At 41.3% G+C, this 26,146-nt stretch overlaps 2 protein-coding genes across 3 annotated transcripts in view; one reads left to right on the plus strand and one right to left on the minus strand.

Moving 5' to 3' along the window:
* The first annotated feature begins 1,817 nt into the window (after positions 1–1,817).
* On the plus strand, positions 1,818–5,993 carry cyp2r1 (cytochrome P450, family 2, subfamily R, polypeptide 1). The gene is made up of 5 exons (XM_026167342.1): positions 1,818–2,126; positions 2,859–3,000; positions 3,106–3,738; positions 3,856–4,185; positions 4,345–5,993. The coding sequence occupies exons 1-5, from the start codon at positions 1,890–1,892 to the stop codon at positions 4,560–4,562; spliced, it is 1,560 nt and encodes a 519-aa protein (XP_026023127.1). The 5' UTR covers positions 1,818–1,889; the 3' UTR covers positions 4,563–5,993.
* Positions 5,994–6,147: 154 nt separating this feature from the next.
* Positions 6,148–26,146, minus strand: part of pde3b (phosphodiesterase 3B) — a 48,077-nt gene continuing 28,078 nt past the window's right edge. The window contains exons 2-16 of one of the 2 annotated variants that reach the window (XM_026167329.1): positions 20,529–20,579; positions 18,407–18,655; positions 18,054–18,205; positions 17,299–17,399; positions 16,976–17,195; positions 16,776–16,861; positions 16,462–16,622; positions 15,786–15,920; positions 15,273–15,384; positions 15,036–15,149; positions 13,828–14,027; positions 11,507–11,710; positions 11,175–11,336; positions 10,562–10,820; positions 6,148–9,077 (exon numbers count right to left, since the gene is read on the minus strand). In XM_026167329.1, the coding sequence (XP_026023114.1) occupies positions 8,875–9,077; positions 10,562–10,820; positions 11,175–11,336; positions 11,507–11,710; positions 13,828–14,027; positions 15,036–15,149; positions 15,273–15,384; positions 15,786–15,920; positions 16,462–16,622; positions 16,776–16,861; positions 16,976–17,195; positions 17,299–17,399; positions 18,054–18,205; positions 18,407–18,655; positions 20,529–20,579 (2,409 nt within the window). In that variant the 3' untranslated portion in view covers positions 6,148–8,874. Of the gene's footprint in view, positions 9,078–10,561; positions 10,821–11,174; positions 11,337–11,506; positions 11,711–13,827; positions 14,028–15,035; positions 15,150–15,272; positions 15,385–15,785; positions 15,921–16,461; positions 16,626–16,775; positions 16,862–16,975; positions 17,196–17,298; positions 17,400–18,053; positions 18,206–18,406; positions 18,656–20,528; positions 20,580–26,146 lie in introns of both variants that reach the window. The other variant, XM_026167321.1, reaches the window with a different exon arrangement.

The following is a 26,146-nucleotide window of genomic DNA, read 5'->3' on the forward strand; positions in this document are numbered from 1 at the left end:
AAGCGTCACTATGATAAGTCCAGTCGCACGCTACAGCCGTTGCAAGACGGACAAGTGGTCCGCGTGCAGACAGAGAAAGGCTACGACAAGCTGGGAATTGTGGAAAGGAAGAGCAAGGAGCTACGATCCTACATCATTCAGGTCGATGGAAGAACCTACAGGAGGAATCGCTGCCACATCCTCCCAGTGGCAGAACCGCCTCCGCCACCACTCCATGACTATGACCCTGAGTGCCAGGACACTAACCATTCTACAATGGACAGTTCCACACTCACACCACAATCACACACACGCTCAAACGAAGATTCACAAAACACATCCTCTCCTCAGCCCCAACCTGCTGTGCAGGTGCCCGGACAGAACATTGTGAACCAGACACCATACACTACACGTGCAGGTCGCATCTGCAGACCCAACCCAAGATACATGTAAATGGAAAACACTAGGATGCCTTAGGTGTAATCAGTTTGTTATCAGTATGTTGAAATATGATGCTTGCTATTTGCATTTTTCATAACTGCTGTTATGTTAAGGTGTGGGGTTACTCTGAGCAAAAAAACATTGTTAAGTTAAAGTTGTGTTAGAAGCACTGTTTAGAAACTTGTGAGTGAATTAGTTTTGTTAGGTGCTACCAGCTAAATGGGGAGGATGTAGATCATTTTGATCACCAAGCAATATTTGTTTGTGCAGACCTGCCATAACTGTGGGGGACTAGTCCAACCGGAATAGTATGGTGGGGGGAGTTTTGTTCTTCCGGTGCGGTTTGTGTGTTTTGTCGTGTGCTGGAGTACCATTAAAGTTTTACAGCGGACTAACATCGAGAGTGATTATTGGCTCGTTGCATCACACGAGAGTGCTACACCTAGAAATGCCTTTTTAACCAAAACCTTGTGTTTTAAAGTTCTCCCAACATTTAAAGGAAGCGGCCATAGCCACAGTCCCCAGCTATGAATACCCAGAAACTTGCACAGAGCCTGAACCGGTACCGGTCCGTGAGTCGTTTGGTACCGGGCCGCGAGAGTTGAGGCTCGAGTGTGAAATGTATGGTTTTCAGGGTTTTTATCGGTTTTTAGCGTTATTTTGTTATCGTTTTTATCATTAACTCGGTTTTCCTGGGTCTTTTCACGTGTGTTATGAATAAATCTTCTTTTTTTCGGTACCGGTACTAGTTTTATTTTGTTGTATTTATCCGCCACACTTTAAAGGCCGGTCCGTGAAAATATTGTCGGGCATAAACCGGTCCGTGGCGCAAAAAAGTACATGCTGAACTTCAAATAAAAGCTGACAAAGAGCACGTACATCTGCTTCATTGTAATTTGGGTGAAAATTACCAAGAAGTCTTATTTTGATACATCATACTCATGCTCTATAGCATATTCTATATCGATAACTGAGAGACATCTGCAAGCTATTCAGTTGCATGTGTCCATATGTTCACTAGTCTCTTCTACTGTAACGTCATAGATTTGAAATGAATTTAGATGAAATTAGTGTGTGACTGTTTTACATCCTCTTTTATTCACATCTTCGTCTAATCGAATACATTTACAAATGCATTTCACAACCATAAGCTCTAAAGCATGTTCACAACCAGTAACGAGAGGATGAATTGCAGTTGTATGTTGCGCTACCTCCCCTGGAAGTGAATGTATAGTTGCCAAAACTCCGTGTAATAGCCACCGAAATTCTTCGGATCATTGATCGATAGTTGAACAAAGTTCAGCCAAAGTCACACTGATTTTCTGACCAATCTTAGCCTTAGAGGCGGGGGATAGAAACGTGAAAGAAGATACATGTGCGCTTCGGTTGCTCAGAGACGAAGCCGAAGTCAGCAGAGTTGATCTGTTAGGGGAAAAAAGTTTGTTTGGTTTAAAAAAAAAAAAAAAAAGATGATTTCAATAAAATCGCCGTCTCTGACGCCGGTGACCTGCGCGCAGGCTCTGCTCGGTGTGGGCTGTTTGGCTTTCGCCCTCCTCGCGTTCATGCTGGTTCGCCAGCTCGTCAAGCAGAGAAGACCTCCTGGTTTTCCTCCCGGTCCATCTCCCATCCCTGTGATAGGCAACATTTTTTCTTTAGCCACTGAGCCGCACGTCTTTCTCAAGAAGCAGAGTGAAGTTCATGGACAGGTAATGCCCTTACGCGCACTTTATGAATCTAACGCTTTTACTAGTTTGCAGCGTGTACACCCACACCCACACACCAAGAGAACAAAAGAGACTCGCCTTAATGGCCTGGGAACAGCTGGAAAGCGTACAAGTCAGGGCCTCCCCCAAAACACACACACACATATGTATGTATATAAATATATATAGCGCTATTTCTACCGACCTTATATGACTCTCTTGGAAAGGTGAATAAAACTCATAATGGCAACCTGGTAGTTTGTACGTCAGTTTATTTCAGAACACAAACCATGTCACAAAGCTCAGATCATCTCAAACTGGTTTCTTGGACATGACAGTGCGTTCAGTGTACTCGCGCCCCATACTTAACAGCCACCAGATCTCAATTCAATAGAGCTCCTTTGGTGGAACAAGAGATTGACATTAGGAATGTGCAAACAAAAAATCAGAAGCAACTGTGTGATGCTATCATGTTATTGGCAAGGTTTACCAAAAAAGTGCCCACTGAGTGTGTGTATTATAAAACCGTTTGTCTCTCTATTGAATACCAGGGAACTCCTTCTCTAGTTCAGACAGCCACTTTGGAAAGAACAGACCAGCAAAGACTTGCAAATGCAAATACATTTGTCTAAAAAATAGTACATTCCTCTAACAGAGGCTTTAATGTGGATAGAAATGTGTGTGAAGATCTAAATGACTGCAGTGACTGCTAATAATGGAATTCACACCTTTCAGATTTTCAGCCTTGACCTGGGAGGCATCTTGACTGTGGTGTTAAATGGATACGACTGTGTCAGAGAGTGCCTTTACCATCAGGGTGAGGTGTTTGCTGATCGGCCATCACTACCTTTGTTCAAGAAAATGACCAAAATGGGCGGTAAGATGCTTTGATATAACAGTGAATGCCGTTTTTTGCAATCTAAAAAAATGTTATTTTGATTCAAAATGATTAAATTCTGTTTTTCTCTTCCAATGTCCAAAGGGCTTCTTAATTGCAAATATGGCAAAGGCTGGAACGAACACCGCAAACTGGCATGCAGCTCTTTTCGTTACTTCGGCAGCGGCCAGAAACTCTTTGAGAAGAAGATCTCGGAGGAGTGCATGTTTTTTGTTGATGCCATCGATGAACACAAGGGAAAGCCCTTCAACCCCAAACATCTTGTGACCAACGCAGTGTCCAACATCACCAATCTGATCATTTTTGGCCAGCGTTTTACCTACGATGATCGCAACTTCCAGCACATGATTGAGATATTCAGTGAGAATGTGGAACTAGCAGTGAGTGGCTGGGCCCTCCTCTATAATGCCTTCCCTTACATTGAGTATGTGCCCTTTGGGAAACACCAGAAGCTCTTCCGCAATGCTGCTGAGGTTTACAACTTTCTACAGGAGGTTATAAACGGTTTCTCACAGGGCAGAGTGCCCCATGCACCACGCCATTATGTTGATGCCTACTTGGATGAGTTGGAGCAGAATGCAGGCATTCAGGGGTCTTCCTTTTCTTATGAGAATCTCATCTATTCAGTGGGTGAGCTCATTATTGCTGGTACAGAGACTACAACTAACACTCTGCGCTGGGCCATGCTCTACATGGCTCTGTATCCCAACATACAAGGTCAGTTGTAGTAGAAACCCCCAAAAATGTTTTTACTTCTAATTATTTAGTCTGAGTTTGCTCTAAATTTAATGGTTATATAATCTCACCTAATAATCTGTGTTTTTACCTACAAAGAGAGGGTGCACAAGGAGATCGACAGCGTGCTGTCCAATGGGAGGGCGCCCACTTTGGAGGACAAACAGAGGATGCCATACATAGAGGCTGTGCTGCATGAGATTCTACGCTTCTGCAATATTGTACCACTTGGGATTTTCCGTGCCACGTCCCAAGATGCAAAAGTCAATGGGTACACAATCCCCAAAGGGACCATGGTGATCACAAACCTCTACTCGGTGCACTTCGATGAGAAGTACTGGAACGATCCTGGTGTTTTCTCACCGGAGAGGTTTCTGGACAGCAGCGGCAATTTTGTGAGGCGCGAGGCTTTCCTTCCATTCTCCTTGGGTAAGGCTTCGTTTCTCAAAACCAGCATTAGCTATGATTGGTTAAACCAAGTTATTCCTCAAAGACTTTCCTGTTTATTTGCAGACTTGAGATAATTAGCCAGATGCAGTGTGTGTGTGTGTGTGTGAAAAACTAACAGTTTTTTGTTTTTTTTTTCAGGGAGGCGTGGGTGCCTGGGTGAACAGCTGGCTAGAATGGAGATGTTCCTCTTTTTCACAACTTTGTTGCAGAGGTTTCATCTTCAGTTCCCTCCAGGAACTGTCCCAACTGTCACTCCCAAGCTGGGCATGACCTTACAGCCCAAAACTTACTACATCTGTGCGATCCGCAGGCAGCAGAAAGTTCCCTGCTCTGGATACACTCCTTTTTACAAGTAGTCAGGTGAACATTTTCAATGGCTTGTTTAGTCATTATGTGTTACACTACTTTGCACAACAATGCAATTGCGTGATAACTTAATCACTCTGAAGTTTCAATGCATTGCATTTTTCCAAAGCATCATTTATGGCAAATACGGCTGTACATCTGATTATTTAATCCACTTTATCTAATTACTATTGCTTCTCTTTTTTTAAAATGAGCAATATGCATGTTTGCACAATGCTCTTTTTGGAAACAACTGGTGAGGCAGCAAGTGATGAAAGAACATCCTGGGAACATGAGTGTCATATTGATTCAGTTCTCTGAGCTCAGAGACTGAAATATCTGTGAACCCTGGGACAGTAGCAATGAGTAGCTTATATGCCAGTCAATGACTTACAGTATGTGCACCTGTGGCGGTTCAGGATAGCACTGGGTCAGACAGAAGACACCAGCAATTTATGTGGGTCACACAAAATGGGATGAACAGACTTTCCAAGAACGTTCGTAACACTGTGTGCTGAAGATAGACGTGGGCCAAGATTCACATCATGTTGACTGACACTGACCCCTTCTCCAGGCATAACGGTCTGTGGAAAATCTTTCTCTTAGAAAGCAAATGCAACCCTGTTTTTGTCTAGAAACTGACGTTGCAATGCTGGTTTCTGTTAAATGGTGCTTCTCAGTATGTACTGAATTTAAGTGGAATGTTAACATTTGTTTGTACTTTATTTGTTTTGTAATGCTGGTGTTTTTGAAGGAGCTTTATGCACATTAATAAAGTATTTTCTAAAAAATTAAAAGACCCAACATTATTCATTTCAAATCTATAAATCATGTTCATGAGAGTGAAAAAGGAACCTGAACATAAACATGGTGCCAAGTGTAAAAAATCTGCCTAATCACACACGCACAGCTACTTGCTGCAACTACCCCTTGTGACAATGGAGCAGTTAAATTCAGTTCAATTTTATTTATGTAGCAAAAAATCACAACAGTCCCCTCGAGTCACTCTAAATTGTAGGAAAAGACCCTAAAAAAATAGAGAGAAAACCTGCAAAATCAGACGACCCCCACCATGAATATATAAGCAAGCACTTGGTGACAGTGGGAAGGAAAAACTCCCTTTTAACAGGAATAAACCTCCAAGAGCTGAAACCAGCTCCTTTAAAAATGTTTTTCTACCTATAATTCTACTCATAGGTAGAAAAACTAAACAGGCACAGTATGCCCCCTTTGTTAAAGGTGTAGACATTGAAACCATGGAGACAATCCACTCATGAGTCAAATGATTATAAATCAAACTACTAAGATCAAACCAATACATTGAGAGACGCTCACATTTTGTGTACTGATCTTGTGTGGAATTGAAGTGACCTGATCCTTCGTAAATCAAGCATAGTTTGTACATGTACTGTTCCATAAGAGGAAGTGAATACACAGTTGGTATATCTAATGTCTTTAAGGTTATTCTCCTGTTTTTATGGGGTGGCATGGACAAAAAATTAAAAATAAAATTAAAAAAAAGAAAAGAAAGGCGTATATATTTTGGGCTCACACAGACAAACACAGACACCAATAAAAATCAATGAGAACTGCTGATACTTGAGGGATGGTGTTTTATGACAGCTATAAATAACAACAAAAATCTGTTGCCTCCACAGTGTAGATAAGGGTGAATGGTTACATTAGACAAACGTACGTATATTGATGCTACATAAGGGTAACAACCATTCATTGATGTATTTATGGCACAATCATCAGAGGACACTGTGGTTTGAAGGACTGCACAGCGAGAAGCCAACAAACTTTTACAACTTAATGAGCTGGAATACGTCAGATCAGGGGCTACCGATGCTTTATAGTCCAGCACGGGTCCATGTGAAAAAAAGAAGAAAATAAAATTATGACACGTTTGTCATATTGTTTATGGCTCTGAGTCCACCCGCTATTCTTAACACTGTCACTGCCACTTTGATCCCAGTGGAGTATTTGACACGAGCTGCTTCTCTTTTCACAAATGGTACCGGAGCAATTTTTTTGTGTGTGTGCGCGTTTTGCCAATCAGCTCGTCACGGCACACAAATGAATCCATGTAGGTAACGTTTGGCACTAGCTGGGTCAGGTGATAAAGACAGGGACAGAGAGAGACGATGAAGAATATAAGAGTGGTTATGATACAGAACAGACAGACGCTGAAGTTGGAAAAATGAAAAAAGCTAAATCAAAACACCAAGCCCCACAGTTCCACACCTGGAAATAGAAGTAGATAAAAACTTTGGAAACACAAAGGTAATTACAGGATCGCAATGTACAATATGTCAGCTGTGTGTAGAAAACAGATGCATTCATTTGATTATTTTAAAAATATATCTTTATATGCACATACTCTTTTGTACAGCGGCTAAACACTTGTTTGGTATTAAAATGTGCACATCTGTATCTATTTTGTGTCTTTAAATATTACTATCTCAGTTTGCACTGCTTACTTAACATTTTCTCCAAACAATATGATTCAATAAGGTGAGAAAGGAGCTAGGTGACAGTTCTAACTTCCCTTTGATATAATGTCTTATTCTAGTGGAATGCCAAGAGTTCTTTAACCTTCCTCATGGTAGGTTAGAATATATATTTATATGTATATATATAGAAACAAAACCAAAGTGACATGAAACTTTGGATCCCTTCTTTGCAAACTGGCCAAGTCATAAGTGTGAACAAAAGAGAAAAGTTTGTCTATCTAAGGTCTGCATTTAGATACTGTTCTGTTAAAATGAGAGTTTGAATTTTAAATCATTTTAAAATTCAATTAAAAAAAACCCTAAAAAAACCCAAACACACTGTTATAGCATGTGTGCATGATGTGCTGCTGCTACAGAAGACACATTTGCAGTCTGCTGACAACCAAGAAAGGCCTTTCTCCAGTGAGATTGTAAAAAGGTTACGCAAACAGTGTATGGATGGCCAAGAGACGGCGCATACCGCATGTCCCTCTGTCACAGAGGATTTCTCGAGGATTGCTTGAATTTGTTTGTAGTCGAGTTGTTCATTGAGAGATTACAAACTACTTCAGTCACCCAGATTTTTAATCTTCTTACGTTTGAAAGTGTATTTCATATTAATGACATAAACTCTTGCAAAATAATTATTCAACTTTGCGTGAATCCTGAGTAACCTTTAAAAAAATACTTAGAATCAAAAAAAAAAGGAAAATGAAGAATCCATTCATTGAATCGGCACTCCTGATCTGAATGCGACATGTTAAACACCAACCAGACGACATTTCACTGATTAGAAATCAACTGTTGCTAACAGGACAAACAAACATACATACAAATTACATAATAAAATAATTAAAAATGCGATCTCTTTCTCCCTGCTCATTCTCTCCGTCACATTCCGGACAAAAATGTTCACACATTCAAACGAAACAAAGGACAGAGAGAAAAAAAACAAAACAAAATCCAAGAAGACAGGTGGTACGCATGAGTAAAAGCATCAAAAATGATGCATATATAATGCTATTAATCAGTCAACATTTCAATACTGTCTCTGTGACTGAGTCTGATACAGTGTTTCGTGTCACCAGCAAGGAGAGAACTACACAAGCCTAGGCTCTGGGCCAATATGGACTTAGTAAAGGTTCAGACAGGCACATTTGCTATATATATGTATATATATATATATATATATATATATATATATATTTACATATATATTTACATATATATAATTCAAAAATATACCTGACATTGAAGCTGAAACAGTTTCAGTCTCTTGTCTTTCCTTTGGTAAAGGGTATCTACCACTTCATGATGTCATTTGCTTCAGTATGTTTCCTCTACCTTTCCTTTTGAAATACACAGAAACTGTTTTTGTACCTAAGGGAGGTGGTAAGTGTTAAGCGCTTTGCATTCAAGGCAGCATCACAGCCAAGTTACCATGGAGGACAAGTTCATCCTGGACGTCAGTCCACGCTCTTCTTTTTCTGCACCTTCTGCCTCCTCAGTCCTGGTGCGTTTCTCTGGGTGCACTTGACTCTCCATGGGGTGAAAGTGCATAGGAGTTGGGCCCCCACCGTTGCAGTAAGGATCCGCTCACAGTAGTAAGGCCTTTTTGTTTCTCCAAAAACCACGTGACTGCTTAAGCATTTGAGTGTCAGCACAGTGAATCTTTCAATATGTTTGTGTGGGCGTGTGTAAGAGAGAGGGAACGTGTGTTTTATGTGCATTTGTCAAATGTTAAAGTCGGTGAAAGGCAGGTGGTTGAGGGCCTCGTGCCCTTGTACTGCCTCTCCTTTTCTTGTCCACGCGTCTGCTCCTCTTGCTGCTACTGACGCTCCTCCCCTTCTTCCTCCTCTTGGATGACCTGGATGTCATCTGACGGAGAGGTGGGCAAACTGTCTGGCTGCTGCTGTTTGGCAAGCTCTTTGCTCTTATCCTCCTCATCGATGACCTTCTTCCACACCTTGTGGTTCTCTGTCAGGTGCTGCATGATGCTGCAGAACAACCTGCGCCGTTTTTTCCTCCTTCCTACAACAACACCAAAAATAAAAAAATAAATGTGTTTAGGGAATTCCACACTGGTGTAACTGTAACGTAAACATAAATGATTCTTTATTTTCTCAACACATCAACCGACTCCCCGTCTGACCAGGGTGGGAAATAGTCAGATCATAGACTGTAATTAAAGGATGGACGCACAGTGACATCACTCATTAGTTTATAAAGTCCCATTTATAAGCCTTGATTATTTATTTTTAAAATTTCACCAGACATCACAGGTGGAGGTAGATCCAACTAAGAAACAAGAAACACTGGCCACTCTTATGATTTTTTAAAATCACAACAAACAAATTACATAAAAAACAATGTTTGATCAACTAATTATAAAATTATGTACTAAATAAACATCAACATGCCGTATGACTTGAAACCTGGGACTGAGACTGTAAAAGTTTCACAAGTGCTATAAATTACATTTTACTTTCATACAGATGGTCTTTAAGAGAGTTGGCCCCTGCTGGCTATCAGGACGAATGAGATATTTTGCATTGCTTTAACTTTTCAGACCTGCAGGCTTTGTTGATATATATACAGTGTATGAAACTGACTGTGCAACCAGGAATAGAAATAAATGCAACAATCAATGTCAACTAGGAACATTTCTGAAAAAATTTTGAGTGTGCAATTAGATAATAATTATTAGATAATAATTACTGATATAATAATTATATAATTACGATTTGAGTTAGTAGCAGCCAATACTGTTAACAGCTTAACAGCTTAGAACAGAAAGACAGACAAAGTGGAAGTGCTGGTATAGTTTGGTGTAGGTATAAACTCCAAGTACAGCAAAAGTTTTAGCACTGGTTAGCGTAAAGGGACGGTTTAGGTTGGTAAAGACGTTGAAAATAAAGAAAAAAATCATTGCCTTATCATACAAGGACTGTCAGCCTAACAAAACGCATTGGCAGCAAGAGGAATCTTCTAGTGCAAAACACTGAGCAGACCGAGGAAGTTGGAAGCAGTTAAATTTGACCAAAACAAACAAAATCGCTCTCAACTGTAACAACTATCATGGAAGCATGTAATTTTCTGTCTGTATATATAACAAAGTGACAACGGAGACTGAATGAGTTGATTGTTCTTCAATGTGGAGGGGGTTTTTTTGGACACAGTTCTATGCGAATTTCAGGAAAACTATCAAACAAATCGGTACCAGGAGTTATAGCGTGCTATTCTCGACACAGTCACTTTGATATAACTTTTACTGAGGTTTTCTCAAAGCTGCACAAGGAGTACAAAATAGTACAAAAGTGCTAAATACTTTAGACTGTTACACTAAATTAACCAATTAGCTTAAAAACAGGGAGAGGTAAATATCAAAATGTCAGACGAGTCAATGTCATGCCGTTAACAGTCACATGACCACAAAACCCAAAATACTAAGAATACCTGTCTCATAACGACACCTGAAGTGGCTTTATTTAAAATTTGTGGGTACCACATCTTACTTGGTGCCAGCTCTTCTTCTAGCTCATCTTCCTCATCTTCATCTTCGTCTGTTTCGATGTCCACCTGGCCCTCTTCGTCATCATCATCCGACCCCTCTTCAGTGATCCAGTGGCCAGGAAGTAAGCCAGCAGCATCGTAGGAGTTACAAAGCGGTCCTACAATGTGTGTGATGAAGGACTCCTGCAGCTTGGCCAACTGAGGGGAGGAGCGGTCCATGAAGGGGCTGATGGGTAATCCCAACCTGGATTCTTCATCTCCCTGCAGATTAAAACCGCAGATTACAGACATTTAGAGATGAGATTTGATATTTGATACAAACTATATCACAATCAGAGGAACAGAAAGCGTTGCGCAGCTCTGACTTTTTTCCTCGTATGACCATGCGCACACAAAAGCAGATTTGACACAAATTTGAAAGGTTTTTTGAGTGTTGATATTTCTTGATATTTCTTCTTTCCTGGTTTCAGGATCAGTTTTACAAGAGGGTGCACTCTCATTTTACAAAAAAGTTCAAATCTTCTAGAAGGAAATGCTTAAAGTTTAATACAGAGATAAAAATCTATGATCTATGATAACTAAAAACTCTCTGCAGCATTAGCACGCAGTCTGTACCTGTTCGTAGAACTCATTGACGATTCCTTCTGTCCATTTGAGGTGCAAGTCACGGACTTTGGCTGGTCCATTGATATCTGCCAACTTTATGCACACTTGGCACACCAGCAGTCTATCGTTCTCGTTGGTCCAATCAATTCCTGGACTGTTCACATCGTTCACCTGTTTACAAAGATGGATGCCTTAGTACAACTTGTATCGTAGACTCATTATGCCATGTATTGCTCAACTGATTTTTTTTTTAACTTAACAACCTCTCAATGCTTAAATCAATGTTTTGCAGAAAATTATACTTTTTGTAAGCTGTCTGTTCAAAATAATTCATCTCAGACCTTGGAATTGAATTCAGCCAGGAAATCAAAGTGCTTCTTGAGGTCTGTGGCCAGTATAGCCTCGATGACGAGGAAACGAAAACGCTTGAATTCCATGTGATCCAGGTTGACGAGGAAGTTGAACTCAGGTTGGGAAAGGTAGAGGCTCCAGGCAGATGCTGCATGGTGGTTCTCCAGCACTGAGCGGTCATTGTACAGCACAGCCTACAGCGCCCAGGAGGACAAAAGCACAAGGTGTCAAAGTGGCACACTAAAATGATTCCTAAAAAGTTCTAAAAGGTTAATAATAGGGTTGCTCGTGTTGTGCGTATGAGCTGCATAACTTGTATTGTGTATAAAATCGCAAAGGTATTGATTTTTAAATCCCGGGTGATCGTTCTTGAGTTATCGTGTTCACTGTTTAATAACAAAGTCCTTAGATCTCAAGGTCAAAGGTCATTGTTATTCAAACTAATCCAGACTCTTAGTAGATTCACCTATTGCATCAAACTGTCGACAAACTGTCAAGTCAGGTGATGGAGAAGTGATCATTTTGCCTTGTTCTGCAGCCACAGTACTTGTGCACTTGGCAGTCAATGAATCGTCCATAAAGTCGTCCGTATAACAAAGTATTGTAGAGGCAAATGTGAGGCCATCATTCTCAAGCAGCTAAAACCTGGCCTAAACCGGATCATGCAGCAGGACAATGTTACGAGCAAGAAAAAGAAAAGAATCAAGGCGTTTAATGGAGCAGTCAACGTCTAGAATCAACCTGACTGAAATGCAGTGGCAGGACCTTTGAGAGAGCTGTGCATAAATGAATGCAAACCTCAATGAACTGACACAATGCTGCAAAGAAGAGACAAAATTCAATGTTTCAGAGGTGGTTCTATCAGCTACTGAATCGTGGGGTCACCTTAGGTTTTCACATTCTGGTTCTGCATTTTAGCCTAGTGTCTGTTAAGTAAATAATGAGACAGTGTAATATGTCATTTTCATCTTAGATCAATCTTAGTATGTAAAACTTTTACTGTGACAAGCAAAGGCGCAGACACAGCTGAAAACATCTACTGGTTGAAAGGTATCAAATGATAACAAATGTTAAAACATTTGATACCACAAAATACTTAAGATCCTTTCAACAGACATAGTGGTCGTCAACATCGTTAGCAATCAATAGGTCCAAGGTTCTTTTCTCCTTTTCTTTTAACTCACTTTCCTAGCACGAAACCCAGACAGAGTGAGCGCTATCGCTGGACATGTCGTCAAAATACAATATTTAAACTGGGGCAAGTGGTTAACTGTTTCATCGCTCATTTACATAACTCACCACCAATGAGGGAGCATTAACTGGCCATGTGGTGACAAGCTAATCTTGCACATGATCTTCATTTGTAGAGATAACTAAGGAAGTCTCAGGAAATCAAATAACACCTCAGCGTAAAATAGCCTGTCAGACAAGCACAAGTGTGGCTCGTGTGTCACGCAGCGGTGATGTAAAGAAAAGTTAAAGATTAACTGAAAAACCGGACACTAACTACATAAAGACAAACCACAAAAAATACCACGTGAGGCAATCTGATACCGAGGTGCATGCAAGTTAAAATTTAACATTATGCTTACATTGCTGCATTAGCTGTAATGCTATCTCTAGTGTAGGAACCTAATGTATCTGATGTTACTATATTGCTAGTAATGTTAATATAATAAATCATACATCTTATGTCCAGTGGCAGTAAGTATTCCTTGGGGTGGAATCGGAGGAATGTAAAAGTAAAGCCACACAATATCCGTCGGGTGACACTTCAGGGAAGCCCAATCAATGCTGCACAGACAGCCATGTGAGTTTCTGTATGTACACGAGGCTTGTCTCAGGCCAAGTGTTGATATTTGCTCTTGGGCTGTTGGTCTTCAGGGATAACAGGTTCCAGCGCCTTTCAGGCAATGACCATCAACAGCCAGTGAGTAATTCACCCTGCAGACTTTGACATAAATGTATTTTGTACTTTGTTTTATGGAAGATACTGTTAATTTCCACAGGAAGCCTAGAGGACTATATAGACTGGCCACCAACTCTGAGTGTGAGACACCATATCTAACACTGCTGTACTAGCAAACAAAGCGCAGGACAAATACTAAGTGATTTATCCGCCTAAATAGGGGTGTAAGCTGAGTAAGTATAACTAATAACAACATTTTGTATACTCTGTCTTCACCACTCCATTTTTAGCAATCCATGAAAATGGCACTTTGCCTTAACCCATATTTTGAATTCATATTGTTATCCTCTGTTTCTGTTATGTCTGCAACCCTCTGAAGTACAAGCAGAAACTGTACGCTACCTGAGGTGCATTAGTGGCTACTAGAAAGGCATTTGTGCGACCAGGGTGGTCATAGTCGTGCATTGCAGCTGCTACATAAAGGGCCATGAGCTCCAGGGCAGGGATGTTCCAGGACAGGCAGCCATAGCTGTCATCTGAAATTGAGGAGCTCTTGGACGAGGCGTAGGATATCCTGCCTGGAGAGATTCCACTGTCTGAATCTGGAACATAACAAACAAGACTGATGAGTCTCAGCAATAAAAAAAATCAGACAGATTACACTTTTAGCTCTTTTGTAATTAAGCAAAACTAAACTGGAGCTAATGTAAAGGTCTCCATACACCTACATGCACACACACACACACACACACACACACACACACACACACACACACACACACACACACACACACACACACACACACACACACACACAGCGTTCTATGCCAGCGTATTCGCTGTTTTAGATTTCATTTCCCAGATCACTTCCATTTTCTCACTCCCCCTCTCCTTATCAAATGACAGCTGCTCTGGCAGCAGTGGGTGCACGTCAGTGGATAAGCCTCAGATAATTTCTAATAGAGCTTAAATATCATCTGCAGAAACGAGCCTGGGAATCTCTGCCATTTGAGCCAAACCATCTGCTTTCTTTAAACCAACCCGTGAGGAAGAAACTCTTAAAAGCATCAAGCAGCAGTAACAGTGCGGGCACTTCCAAAGCATGCACACTTTAGCTAAGTTAACACAACAAGGCTAATTATGTTTAGTTGGCTGTATTTTTTTTTACCAGAACAGAAAAAAATGAAACTTAGAAGACCAAAGTGTTTCTGCATGTTAATGACATTTTAAATTTTTTTACAGTGTGAGGGAATCACTGGGAGTCAATGTTGTGCGACCATGTGTTTGGACTGCAAACAGCATTGTCTAGAGCAGCTTTCGCACATGCACTACGGCCCTGAACTTTTCAAGACACGGAGTGAATGTAAATGAATGTAAATGTTCAATTCAGGCAGATCAATCGCTGACTTTACCCCGAGACCTATTAGTACAAAGGTCGGATAATATCCAACTGAGCGCAAATCCAGGCCCTGTGTCCTGTCACCTGCACACTCTACCCCGGTGCCTCCCTCTGTCTAAACCAAATGGCAGTATTTCCAGTGGAGGAAACTGGTATGCATGAGAAAAGTGATTTATAAGATTATAATGTAATAGTACAAACTGTTGTTTACCTGTGTCACTCCCAGTCACATGCTCACTGTGGATCTGCTGGAACCCAGGGATTGGTCGAGTGGTCAGGTACCAAACAGCGTGCAGCACATCAGTAGCATGTACCCGATTATGATCTGTGTGTTTTTAACCATAACAGTTTAACTTAAAAATTATTGTGCTTGATTATTGCAAAAATAAACATAACCATGTATAAGATTTTTTTTTAAGTCTTAAACACTGCACAGCGCAACACTCACAAGGAATGTCTCTGTATCCATTTTCCAGAGCACAGAAGTATGTCATGAACTCCCTCACAGGGATCTTGAAGATCTCAAAGAGACACATATCCTGGAAAAGGGTGTATGTCACCTGGGGAAAGAAAAGGCAACTTTACTAAAACACCCATCCGAAAACAGGAAAGCCAGCGACATCACATCAGTTTAGTGCTACAGTAAAACAAAGTAGATTCCACAAGTAATAAAGTCCACAGTTGGCTCAAACTGAATCATACTCATAATCATAATCAGTCATAACTTAGGGAGGAGGTACCGGAGCATCCAGGCTCCACTAGACTGCTGAAAATGTATGAAGCTGTGCCTCTGGGGCACCTCTGCTAATTTTGGTAATCAAAGTTTACGAAAAAACTGGACATATTCACTTCAGACTAAAAGGTTTAAAGTCTATCCAACAGGGAAAACAATGGTCATTATATGCTACTAGTAGAACTGCTTATCAGATATGTACATATTGGGTTTGGAGTTGTTACTAACATAGCTTAGGATCCTTCCGGTCTTCCCTCCTGTTTTGTCCACCAGGTCAAAAATCTGGAAGTTCCAGGTGTTCATCCTCTCCATGAGGGTCTCGTGTTCCTCAAGCATAGGATCTAGCATAAACTCCTGTTCATCCTGATGACACAAGATCATTAGGCTCACTATAGACAAACAAACAACAAAACAATGCAGTATTTTCCTTCTGATTCTGCAGCTAGCCTGCTGACAGTTTGATCAGAGATTTGCAAATATTTTGTTTGCTGGTCACCGCTAATGTACCCTTCTGCTGATAGCAGGACCTCGCATGGCGTATTAAAACGGTGCTAAACACCTTGCTTCGTATCTCCGATAAACTCCCAGGAAGTTGTCATTGAAGGCTTTTTACAGCTTCTTTGGGCATTGCATGGTCTGACCTTGGGAGGAATTTGCTGAGATATCTGATCCTCGAAAGCCTGAGCAATAAGACCAGTTTTTTGGTCTGACTGCTCCAGACCAAAAAACTCCCCAAACGTCTCACACTTGTTGATGATCAGTTCTTCAAGTGCATTTGATTAGCAGTATCTGGCTGCTAATCACCCTCTTAACTTCTACGGGAACAGTGCACTTATGTTTTTTTCACAGGTTGTTCTCCGGTCGATAATCACACTGTGAGTAAAAGCCCTCTGATTAAGCTCACCTCTGATTCCTGAGTCTGCTGGTCTGTGCTCGTGCTCTTCTCCTTCTCCTCCTCTGTCAGCCTCTGGTTCCCCCCATCGTCTGGGCACCCATCTTCAGACACATCCATCTCCGAACTCTCCTCCCTGATCAGAGGTTCTCCTATGAACTCTGGTCCTTCCCCTGCTATGTATAAAAACACAATGTAAAACCACCCAGTAATGCATCACATGCAGAGAAAAACATTAGCACCTTACGCAGCTTATAGAAGTTTTATATTTTCAACCCTAAGACTCGAAACTGTGCCATTGTTCCATAACATCTAACTATATGTACCTGAGCGTCTCCGCTGAGCCTCAGTGGTGTACGGTTGATGGGATTCCCCTGTATCACTGTTGCCCTTGAGCATCTGACGACCACAGCTAATAATCACAGACATAACCAAATGCAATCCATCATATATCTTAACGGCAATCGCTGATAGACTGGATAAAAGATGACAGTGTGGCGTGTCTCTTCAGTTCTGCAGGTCTCACCTGGTGCAGAGAGGTAAGGCGGAGCTACGGAAATCAGGGGAGTTTACTGTGTAGCCCAAGGGTTTATGCAGGTTCAGATTTACACTAGGCTTCGTCAAGAAGTCAGCCGTGTCTGGGAACTCCACAGGCAATCGAGGAACAAGGGATGATGAAGAACCTGTGCCTACAGTGGGAGGACTGTGGCTTGGAGAGGTGACGGGGCTCAGGCTCGGTGATGTGCCTAGAGAGAATAAAGGGAGTGCAGGAAAAGACAAAAACAGAGTCAAACATGAGTAATAAACAGACGTGCAGTGAGTCCGAGGAGCTTTATATTTAAGTCTCACCTGCTCTCCTGGGCCCCGCATGGTATGTGAGGGTGACAGAGGAAGATCTCTGCTTGGGAATGGTGAGCAGGTTTGCATTAGGCCCATTGGACAAACCTGAGCTGCAGGACAAAAACACATATATTAAACACGGGATTTATCAAGAAAATATAAAAAGGGTTTCTTTTTATCAGATGTTATGCATTATCCAGACAAAGAACAACAGTTCAAGGCTACTCTGGCAAGCCAATCACGTTACACTACAGAAACAAAGACAAAAAAAGGTGCCAACATAGCCAATCCTCTCCTGCCATCCAGTGGAGACACACGGTAACAGGCACTGCACCCCACCGTCACTATGGTAATTCAAACCAATTTTGAAATGAATTTATTTAAAGCTTCTAAACCCATTTTTAACACTGAAGTGTTATGCTATAATTAATAAGTCCATTTCTTGATTGTGCATCAAAGAATAGATTTGCTAGTCCGTGGTTCATCGAGGTAGCCTTAGTTAAAGAAGTGACAACTGTACTAAAAGTACAGTGGTTTATTTACATTTGGGTAAAACTATCACTGCACTTACTTTTCATGATAACTTTCATTATGAGTTTCTGGCAATAAAAGGAACACGTTAGATCCTGCAAGAAAAGCAATTTTATCTGCTCCAAAACAGGAGAGATTCAAGTAAGAGATAAATAACGTGCGCTAGCAGCTCTACAGATACTCTTGTGTTTCTGCGAGGTGGTAAGGTAGACGGCTGAGTTTGTGATGAGTACCTGATCAAGTTGAGGTCAGGGTGGGGTCTCTTGCCGTTGTTACGTTCCCACCGTAAAGAGGCGCAGTCAAGAGAAGGGAGTGTGGAGGATGCAGATGAGGTGGAGCTACGCCTTGGCTGAGGGGTGGGGAGGCTGTTTCTGCTGTTCAAACCCTGATTGGTGAAGAAAGATCCAGTGATAAATATATGTTTTATACAGTAACATTAACATCATAAGTTAACTTGGCTGACTATTTGAAACTAGTAATCAGTTTTATGGCTTCAGAACTATTTCCCATCACAAACCAGTGCTGGTTAAAACTATTAATAACTGATAAGGGACTAGTTTTGTGCAGTAGTAACACTTGTTCCCACCTTAATAGGTTTCCTATCACTCCTCTCTACAGAGTCCTCCACCTCATCGCAGGAGTAGAAACCTGGAAAGGGGGTAAAAGGGTTGACCCTGGGGCGGCATGAGCCTGAAAACGTCCCCATGAGGCTGGAGATGCTGCGCAGAACTGAGATAGTGTGTGGAGGCAGCGACGAGTCCATGAGCAGGTCTGACACCAGATTCCTGGCCTCGTTGATGACTGAAAGGTCCACACCGTTGCCGCTCACTGCACCCTGTTGTAAATGCACATACACTGCACAGGTTAGGGAGCAGAGCTGCAAAGGCAGACATAAAATGACAGTTAAAAGTTTATGGTTTGTGGTGTCTAGTAGACTCCTGCTGGAGTGTGAGTACTGGTTTATGGCAGATAGGTGGCCAGGAATAGTATGAGGTTTATAATCGCGTTCTTTATTTCTTCACGCTCTCTTTTATAAATTCCACTTTCCCATAAATTACACATAAACTGTGCAAAAACATGAAGAAGGCATTTTAAATGATTCTGAATCCGGTCCTTGACGATTTTGGTTTCCACTGACTGTTATGTCTTTGTGTAAATTGCACAATGTACATCAACTTTATATACAGTCACGTGATAGATAAAGACAACGTTTTCACAGGACTCTATTCATCACTGTAAAAAACTAACAACCCATGACTCAGCCACTCGTAGGTCTACTTTTAACAGCAATAACTTGAAGTTATCGTTTTCTTTATGACTTTATCCATCTCTTACATCATTGTTTTTTTTACCCACTTCCTTTACAGCATTGCTTCAGTTCAATGAATTTTGGGCATTTGTGCACCCACAGCTCCTTCAAAGTCACACCGTTTCAACCAGGTTGATTTTGGACACCTTGATGCTTGTCTCTTCAGCCATTCTGCTGCTGCTCTGTTTGGGATTATTGTTCTGCTGTTTGGCCTATTTTAGGCTGAGCTTTAGCTCTCAGTTAAATGGTCTCACATTCACTGATAATTCATTGTCAACCCAATAACTGCAAGGTGCCATAATAATGTGGCTGCTAAATCATCAACCCTCCACCACCATGCTTGACAGTTGCTTGTGTAGTGTTTGTGTTGATGTGTTTGTGTTTGTTTTTCCCCAGATGTGGTGAAATGTATTACAGCCAAACATCTCTACCTCGGTCTCATCTGTGGTTTGTTCGGATGCAGTTTTGCAAACCTAAGCAATTTTCTTCTTAGAGAGAAGATGCTTTGTTCTTGCAACCCTTCCAACGAAGCCATACTTGTTCAGTCTTTTTGAACTTTAGCATTTAACATGCTAACTGTGGCCTGTTAAGTCTGAGATGTAGCTACTGGGTTTTTTGCAGTTTCTTCAAGCATTTCACGCTCTGACCTTGGGTTGAATTTCCTGGGATGTCCACTCCTGGAAATCTTGTGGCATTTTGTAACACACACTTGAATGCTCCAGACTAGAAACTAACTTCTTCTAGAAACTTCTGCGTTTCTGGTGCTGCTCACACTTGCGTTTACATTTAATCAAGTACATTTGATAAGCAGCACCTGACTGCTACTTACCCTCTTAGTTCCTATGGATGGACTATGGGTGTACTTAGTTTTTCACAGAACTGCAGATCTGATGTGTAATTTAAGTGTTCCCTAATTGTTTCTAAACACTATGTATTGTTTCCAACTTCTTCTTCCACATGATTTCTATTTTCTTGTCTCCTTATCCCTCTTCTCTTCCTCTAGCCTTTTGCACAGCAAGATAATAAAAATAGTGTACGTGGATGAAAACACACTGTCTAGACCAGAAATTTGGATTATTGAAGTGACATGCTATTGTCTAAAGTGAAATCCCCAAAATTGTGAGCGCAATCTGTTACAGGGTTTTATCCCTTCTTTTTTTTTAGAGCAGATTTCATATGAAATGCTGTTGTTTGTGAGACACAAGAGCAAAACCTGACGAAAAGGTTGCTGTAGGAACAAAATGCGTGTTTTAACTTAACGCACTAAACCTGAATTACTCTCTGTGGGTGGACTACAGACTGACTATCTAAAAGAAACTATATAGGCAGTGTGTTTCCTGAATTACCCACAACCTTAAACCCTCATAAACATGCGAGCTAAACAGAGCACAGCACTGACCTGATACTGTGGTTTGTACCAGTGTTTCAGATCCCAGTCCCATAAGATCATCTGAAAAGAAGAAACAAAGGAAACGTCAGTCAAATGTCATCTTTGTATGTTGTGTGTTTATTTATAAAAGAGAATATGAAATGTATCTACACAGATGGAGCTCGGGCTCTGACCTATGCTCCACTTTGAGCACAATGCTTTATGACCTTATAGAGCAGGCGCCGGTGGGCCACAAACAGACAGCTTCTGCTCGTCTGTTCTTCATGTTATCTAAAGTTTAAACACAACAGTGTAGTCGCAGATTACATTAGGGATTCCCCGTGCCACAAAATACAAATTTTACTACAGGTATGCTAATGCAGTCTGCCTGAGTGACGGCAGACAGAGGCCTCTCACTGAAAGCAAAAGCAGAAAAGCAAACCACGAAAACCACCAAGGTGCGTCTACAATAGAGCTATGAGATCTTATCAAGCCTCAACTACGTCAATTAGAAGCGCTATCTGTTGGTAACTACAAAGGAGCTCTCACATATTACAGAGCTGCACAGTCAAAGTGCTGTGCAAGTTGTTTAACAGTATGTTTCAGAAATAGCCTAAAGCTTTATGACAGCATATACAAATGTAGCAATTTGTAAGTATTTGAATTTAGTTATCCTCTTGCACATTTTCTGTTTTCCTAACATTTCAGCCATGCACTTTATAAAATATATGCATATGCATTTCTGGGTAGCATAACAAATCACAACGTGAAGCTTACGAACTGGATAAATGTGTGCCAAAAAGTGAACTTTCATGTGTAAAAATCCAGACATTAAACATTTCTTTTGCAGCACCAGCATGCAGTCTCACCCCGCTCCACAAGAGGGAGAACCGCAGGGGAGTATGCCTCACACAGAAGCAGCACAAGTCTCATCTGATCATGTAAACACGCATGCAGCCATGATACCATCAGACATAATTAGGTCACAATCAGCAAAATCAAAAGCAAATTTTTATCATTCTGAAATATTACTGTTACACGGGACTGAGCAGAGGAACACTGAAAAGCAAAAAGTTTGCGTTTTGGCACTTAAATGCCAAAACTAGCTATTTTACACTATATTTTTTACCAGCTGCAGCATCATTTGTTGATTATGTCCATACAGTAATCTATTACTAAGCTTGATAAATAGATCAGTAGATCCATGCCATCTCCTCTAATCACGGACTGTTTCACTGATCAAAGTGGGATGATGGGTGTTTGTCATCAGCATCTGTACAGTGCTGCCAAACATTTAATATGGCAAATAAGCCCTGCCATGGCAACCCGACATAGAGGCCAGCAAACAATGCTCCATACACCATGGCAACGAGATGGCGGGAGACAGCCTGAGGACAGAGTTGTTGGCCTTCTGCTTGTTTACAGAGAGAAATAGAAGGGCCGAAACAGAGAGGGAGATGGGTAAAAGCTGAAGGAGCGGATGCCATTAAAGCCGGGATGGAGAGTAAAGGGCTGAGACCTACAGAGAGAGAGACAAAAACAAAACAAAAACATGTGTACAAAAGCTGCCAAAACCTCACAGTTACACTAGTCTCTTCACTTCTCTCCTTCTCCTCTGCCTTACCTGAGCGCATAACGCACAAGAGCACGGGCTCCTCCGTGATTCTCGCTAAGCTCAGAAACAGGAATAGCTGGATGAATCACTGCTAGCGCCACAACCGGTAAAGCTTGTGTCAAGAGGCACGTGCTCCTTGTGCACGTGACGCGATAAAAATCTTTCAATGAGCACGAAATATTGTCTCCAGCGACGTCACGAAATCATAGCATGGGGAAAGAAGCACAATTCAGCACACGTAGACACCTTTACGCAAGCAGCCGCACAGGCACAGCAAAACACAAGTGAAATGCCATTCACCTCTTTCACCATCGTGCAAGCATTGCAGCTATACTCGTCAAAAGTATTGTGCAGCATGGATATAACACGTACATGTTTATCCTTATGAAACAGTAATACACCGATAATAAACATAGTTAATATAGGTAATATGCAACTTTCCCTTCTAATTTTAAGTACATTTTGATACAACTTATACTTAAACGTGCTATGACAGTTTTTCACATTGTGGTAGAGTTTTGTTTTGTTTTTACTCAAACTAATTAAAAACTAGATTTGAATCAAACTAAACTAAACATGCTTGCAGCTTAATTTGACTTTTTCTGACATGATGCCGATTATGTCAGACCACCTGCTTATCTGATTAATTTAATTAATCAACACATTTTTTACGTAGGAGCAGTGACACATTAACAACTGAACATATCGCCTATATGAGGATTATTTTATCTCCAGGACGGAAATTATCAGACGCACGCATTTTTAACAGTCAACTACGGGCAATGCAGGACATATGACGTCCACTTGCTCGCTGTGAATTATCCGGATAATCTTGCATTGTTCTCACATGGAGTTTGTACTAGGGAGCTGCCAACTGACGTCTCCAGAGTTTTTGAGCTTCTCTGCATGTTTGGAGATGGCTAGAAAGCGAGCTGTACAGATAAGAACACACATCAAAACACACTGGCAAATACTGATAAACATGGCATAACATGAAATGTGAAAATAACTCCTCTCACAGGTCATAAATATTTCCTAACAGGAGTCAATAAAACTGTGCGGGCCATTAGGCCTCCGGCTGGTTACACCTGTGTGTCATATTAGCTGGGCTGTGTGGCGCGAGAGGTGCTAGAACTGATAAAAACATGCTAATAAGAGTGCGTGGGGAGGGCAGAGAAACGGTATCAATGGCAGCCAGACAGGAAGGGCATTTGCATGTAGAGGAGCGGGGCACTGCTGACGTCAGTGTGCAGCGACACACACAGCGTCAGCAGCCCTCTGCACATGCACTTGCTGATAATGAGGGCTAAGCTCTGGCTGTCAAGACCTGCAGAGGGGGACAAGATGATACAGCCTGATTGTTTTTAAGACTATATTCAGGAAAAAAGTGCAATAGGGGTGGGGGGTGGAGGCACATCCTGAACTGACAGAAGTGTGCCTGTAGCTTAGTGTAAGAGCTCAGGCAGGCTAAGGAAGAAGCAGACTGGGATTAAAAATTGTCTCTGAACTTCTGACCTTGACAGACTTGCTACAAGGCTTTATCCTACATTCAACTGCAGATAAACTGGAAACCTGTGTGATAAAATATTTTGCTTTACTAAAATTCTTCAAATTTAGCATGCATTACATCACAAGGACGGATTTTCTAATTGCACTTTGTAAAAACTCAGCTGGACAGCCCACAGGGCCAAAGACTTTTGCTGGTCTCAACAGCAGCCCCATAGATCAGCAAGTCCAATGGGAAAAATCAGGGGCCTCCAGATGGCCAGGCCGCCTATGGCTGTCACCAGTGTTGTCAGGGCGACCTGGCAAGGCCATGGAAAATTCTTTGACTGTGGAAAGGAGCTCGTTCAAAATGTCATTCCTCTCTTTCACACTCATCTACTACTTCACTGGACCTGGAATTGTTCAGCGCGTGCCTCGCGCAAGCAAACATCTGCAAGTGTCCTTTGGAGTATTTTTAAATACTATAAAACCAGTTTCTTGGTATTTGTATATATCAGACAAACTGTATTCTACTACAAAGAATACAAGTAGAGTTGCTGCATCCACATATCTTAGACTCATATTTTATATGCAGAAAAGACTTTAAAAGAATTAAATTGGTAAACAGACGTCACCAATTCAGTGTCTGACCAAAGATGAAATATGGTCAAAATTCAGGGCAGGGATAGCTCAGTAGGTAGAGTGGTGGCCCCATGATCGGAAGGTCGGGGGTTCGACTCCACTGAACGGCTACCCTGAGGTACCCCTGAGCAAGGTACCGTCCCTACACACTGCTCCCCGGGCGCTGCACTGGCGGCTGCCCACTGCTTCACTGGGTGAATGGGTTAAATGCAGAGGAACTATTTCCCTATGGGGACTAACACTCACACTTTACAATTCCCTCTTGTGTTCCTGAGCTGCAGCTTTAAATAATGGCGAGTGTGTTTTTGCAGCAGATTGCTATGAAGGCAAGTGAATTTGACCCTTGACCTTGTGCATATCAAATGTCATCACTTCTTGAGCTATGGCTTTTGTTAATTCACAGCGACCTTGATCTTTGACCAACTGATTCCAATCAGACTGAACTTGAATCCAAGTAAACCTCTGTGCAAAATTTGAAAAATGCTCTCTAGACATTTGAGAGAAACACACAGAAGACAGCAGCTGTTAATTCAATGTCTCACTTCACCTCACCATCATTATCTCTATGCATTTTCCACAATAAAAACATCTAACATCTACTATCGTCTGATCCTCAAGAGTGTACTTGCACTTTTTTATCTGGAGTTTAACAAACTACACCACAAGAAAGCATTTGAATACAATATTCTAAAATGCAAAAAGAAATTGAAAGTGGTTTTTTTTTTAAATTTCTCTATCAGGTTTCCCCTTGATATGGCAAAATTTAAATTGGCAGACTTTCAAAGAGAGATTTCTGATTTCCTCCGTATCATCTGACGTATCATGTGATGTGTTCATAGAGCATCTTTGAAAACAACACTCCTGTTAGCTAAGAACAGGAAACTGAGGCAAGAGTTTGCATGGCCTTGTCGAAATTGGACAAGAGAAGATTGGGGGGAGGAAACATTGCCTGGTCTGATGAGTCTCAATTTCTGCTGATAACATCGTGAGGGCATGGATCCATCCTACCATCTATCTGTGGTGTAATGGTGTGGATATTTTCTTGGCACACTTGGCTCAGTACCACTTGAGTACCATTTAAAAACCAGAGCCTACATGAGTACGATTGCTGACCATTGTCTATCCTTTTATGTCCACAATCTACCCATCTTCTGATGGTTACTTCCAGCAGGATAATCAGCCGTATCATAAAGCTCATCAGCCTGGTTTCTTGAACATTTAACAATGAGTTCACTGTGGCCGCCACAGTCACCAGATCTCAATCCAATACAGCATACAGGATGTGGTGAAACTGGAGAGTCCCATCAAGGATGTGCAACCAACAAATCTGCAACAACTGTGTGATGCTATCACTTCAATACGGATCAAAATCCACGAGGAATGTTTCCATGATGAATTCCGGCAAAAAGGGTCCAACCCAGTTTTAGTACCATGCAACTAATGGCCATGTGGTAACCAGTGAGTTTTTATGAATTTGTTTTTGCTCTTCCCAATTACATCACCATATGGTTGGTTACATTTACTACAGACTCCACTTCCCACCCTATTGGGAACTGTACACTGCAAATCTAACTGTGTGATTACACCTTTTAAACTACTGGGAACTGTAAAGGCAATCCACTGGTCCATCCTTAATGTAACATCCATCTTATGAGGTTAAGGCTTTAACAATCTCTAATGAAGATAAGCCTAAACAGTTGGTCTTTAGCACTAACACTATAAGAACTGGTTGTGTAAACTACAACAACTGGTACATGCTACATGATACGATAAGATAAGCCCCATTAAATAATTATCCACAATATTTTAGGAGGCTAACAAAGGAGCAGCCCGGAACTAATGGCAAGTACACAAATAACATCCTAAAAAGTGTCGTAAATAGAAGAATGAGGAGGGCAGATGAGGA

This window comes from Astatotilapia calliptera, chromosome 1 (genome assembly GCF_900246225.1).
Source record: "Astatotilapia calliptera chromosome 1, fAstCal1.2, whole genome shotgun sequence".
NCBI classification, from domain to species: Eukaryota; Metazoa; Chordata; class Actinopteri; order Cichliformes; family Cichlidae; genus Astatotilapia; species Astatotilapia calliptera.

Excerpts from the sequence above, each read along its gene's own strand:
- cyp2r1 (XM_026167342.1), top strand. The coding sequence starts at position 1,890 with ATGATTTCAATAAAATCGCCGTCTCTGACGCCGGTGACCTGCGCGCAG. Across the intron at positions 2,127-2,858 it reads AGAGTGAAGTTCATGGACAG|ATTTTCAGCCTTGACCTGGG; the intron begins GTAATGCCCTTA and ends CACACCTTTCAG. Across the intron at positions 3,739-3,855 it reads TCTGTATCCCAACATACAAG|AGAGGGTGCACAAGGAGATC; the intron begins GTCAGTTGTAGT and ends TTACCTACAAAG.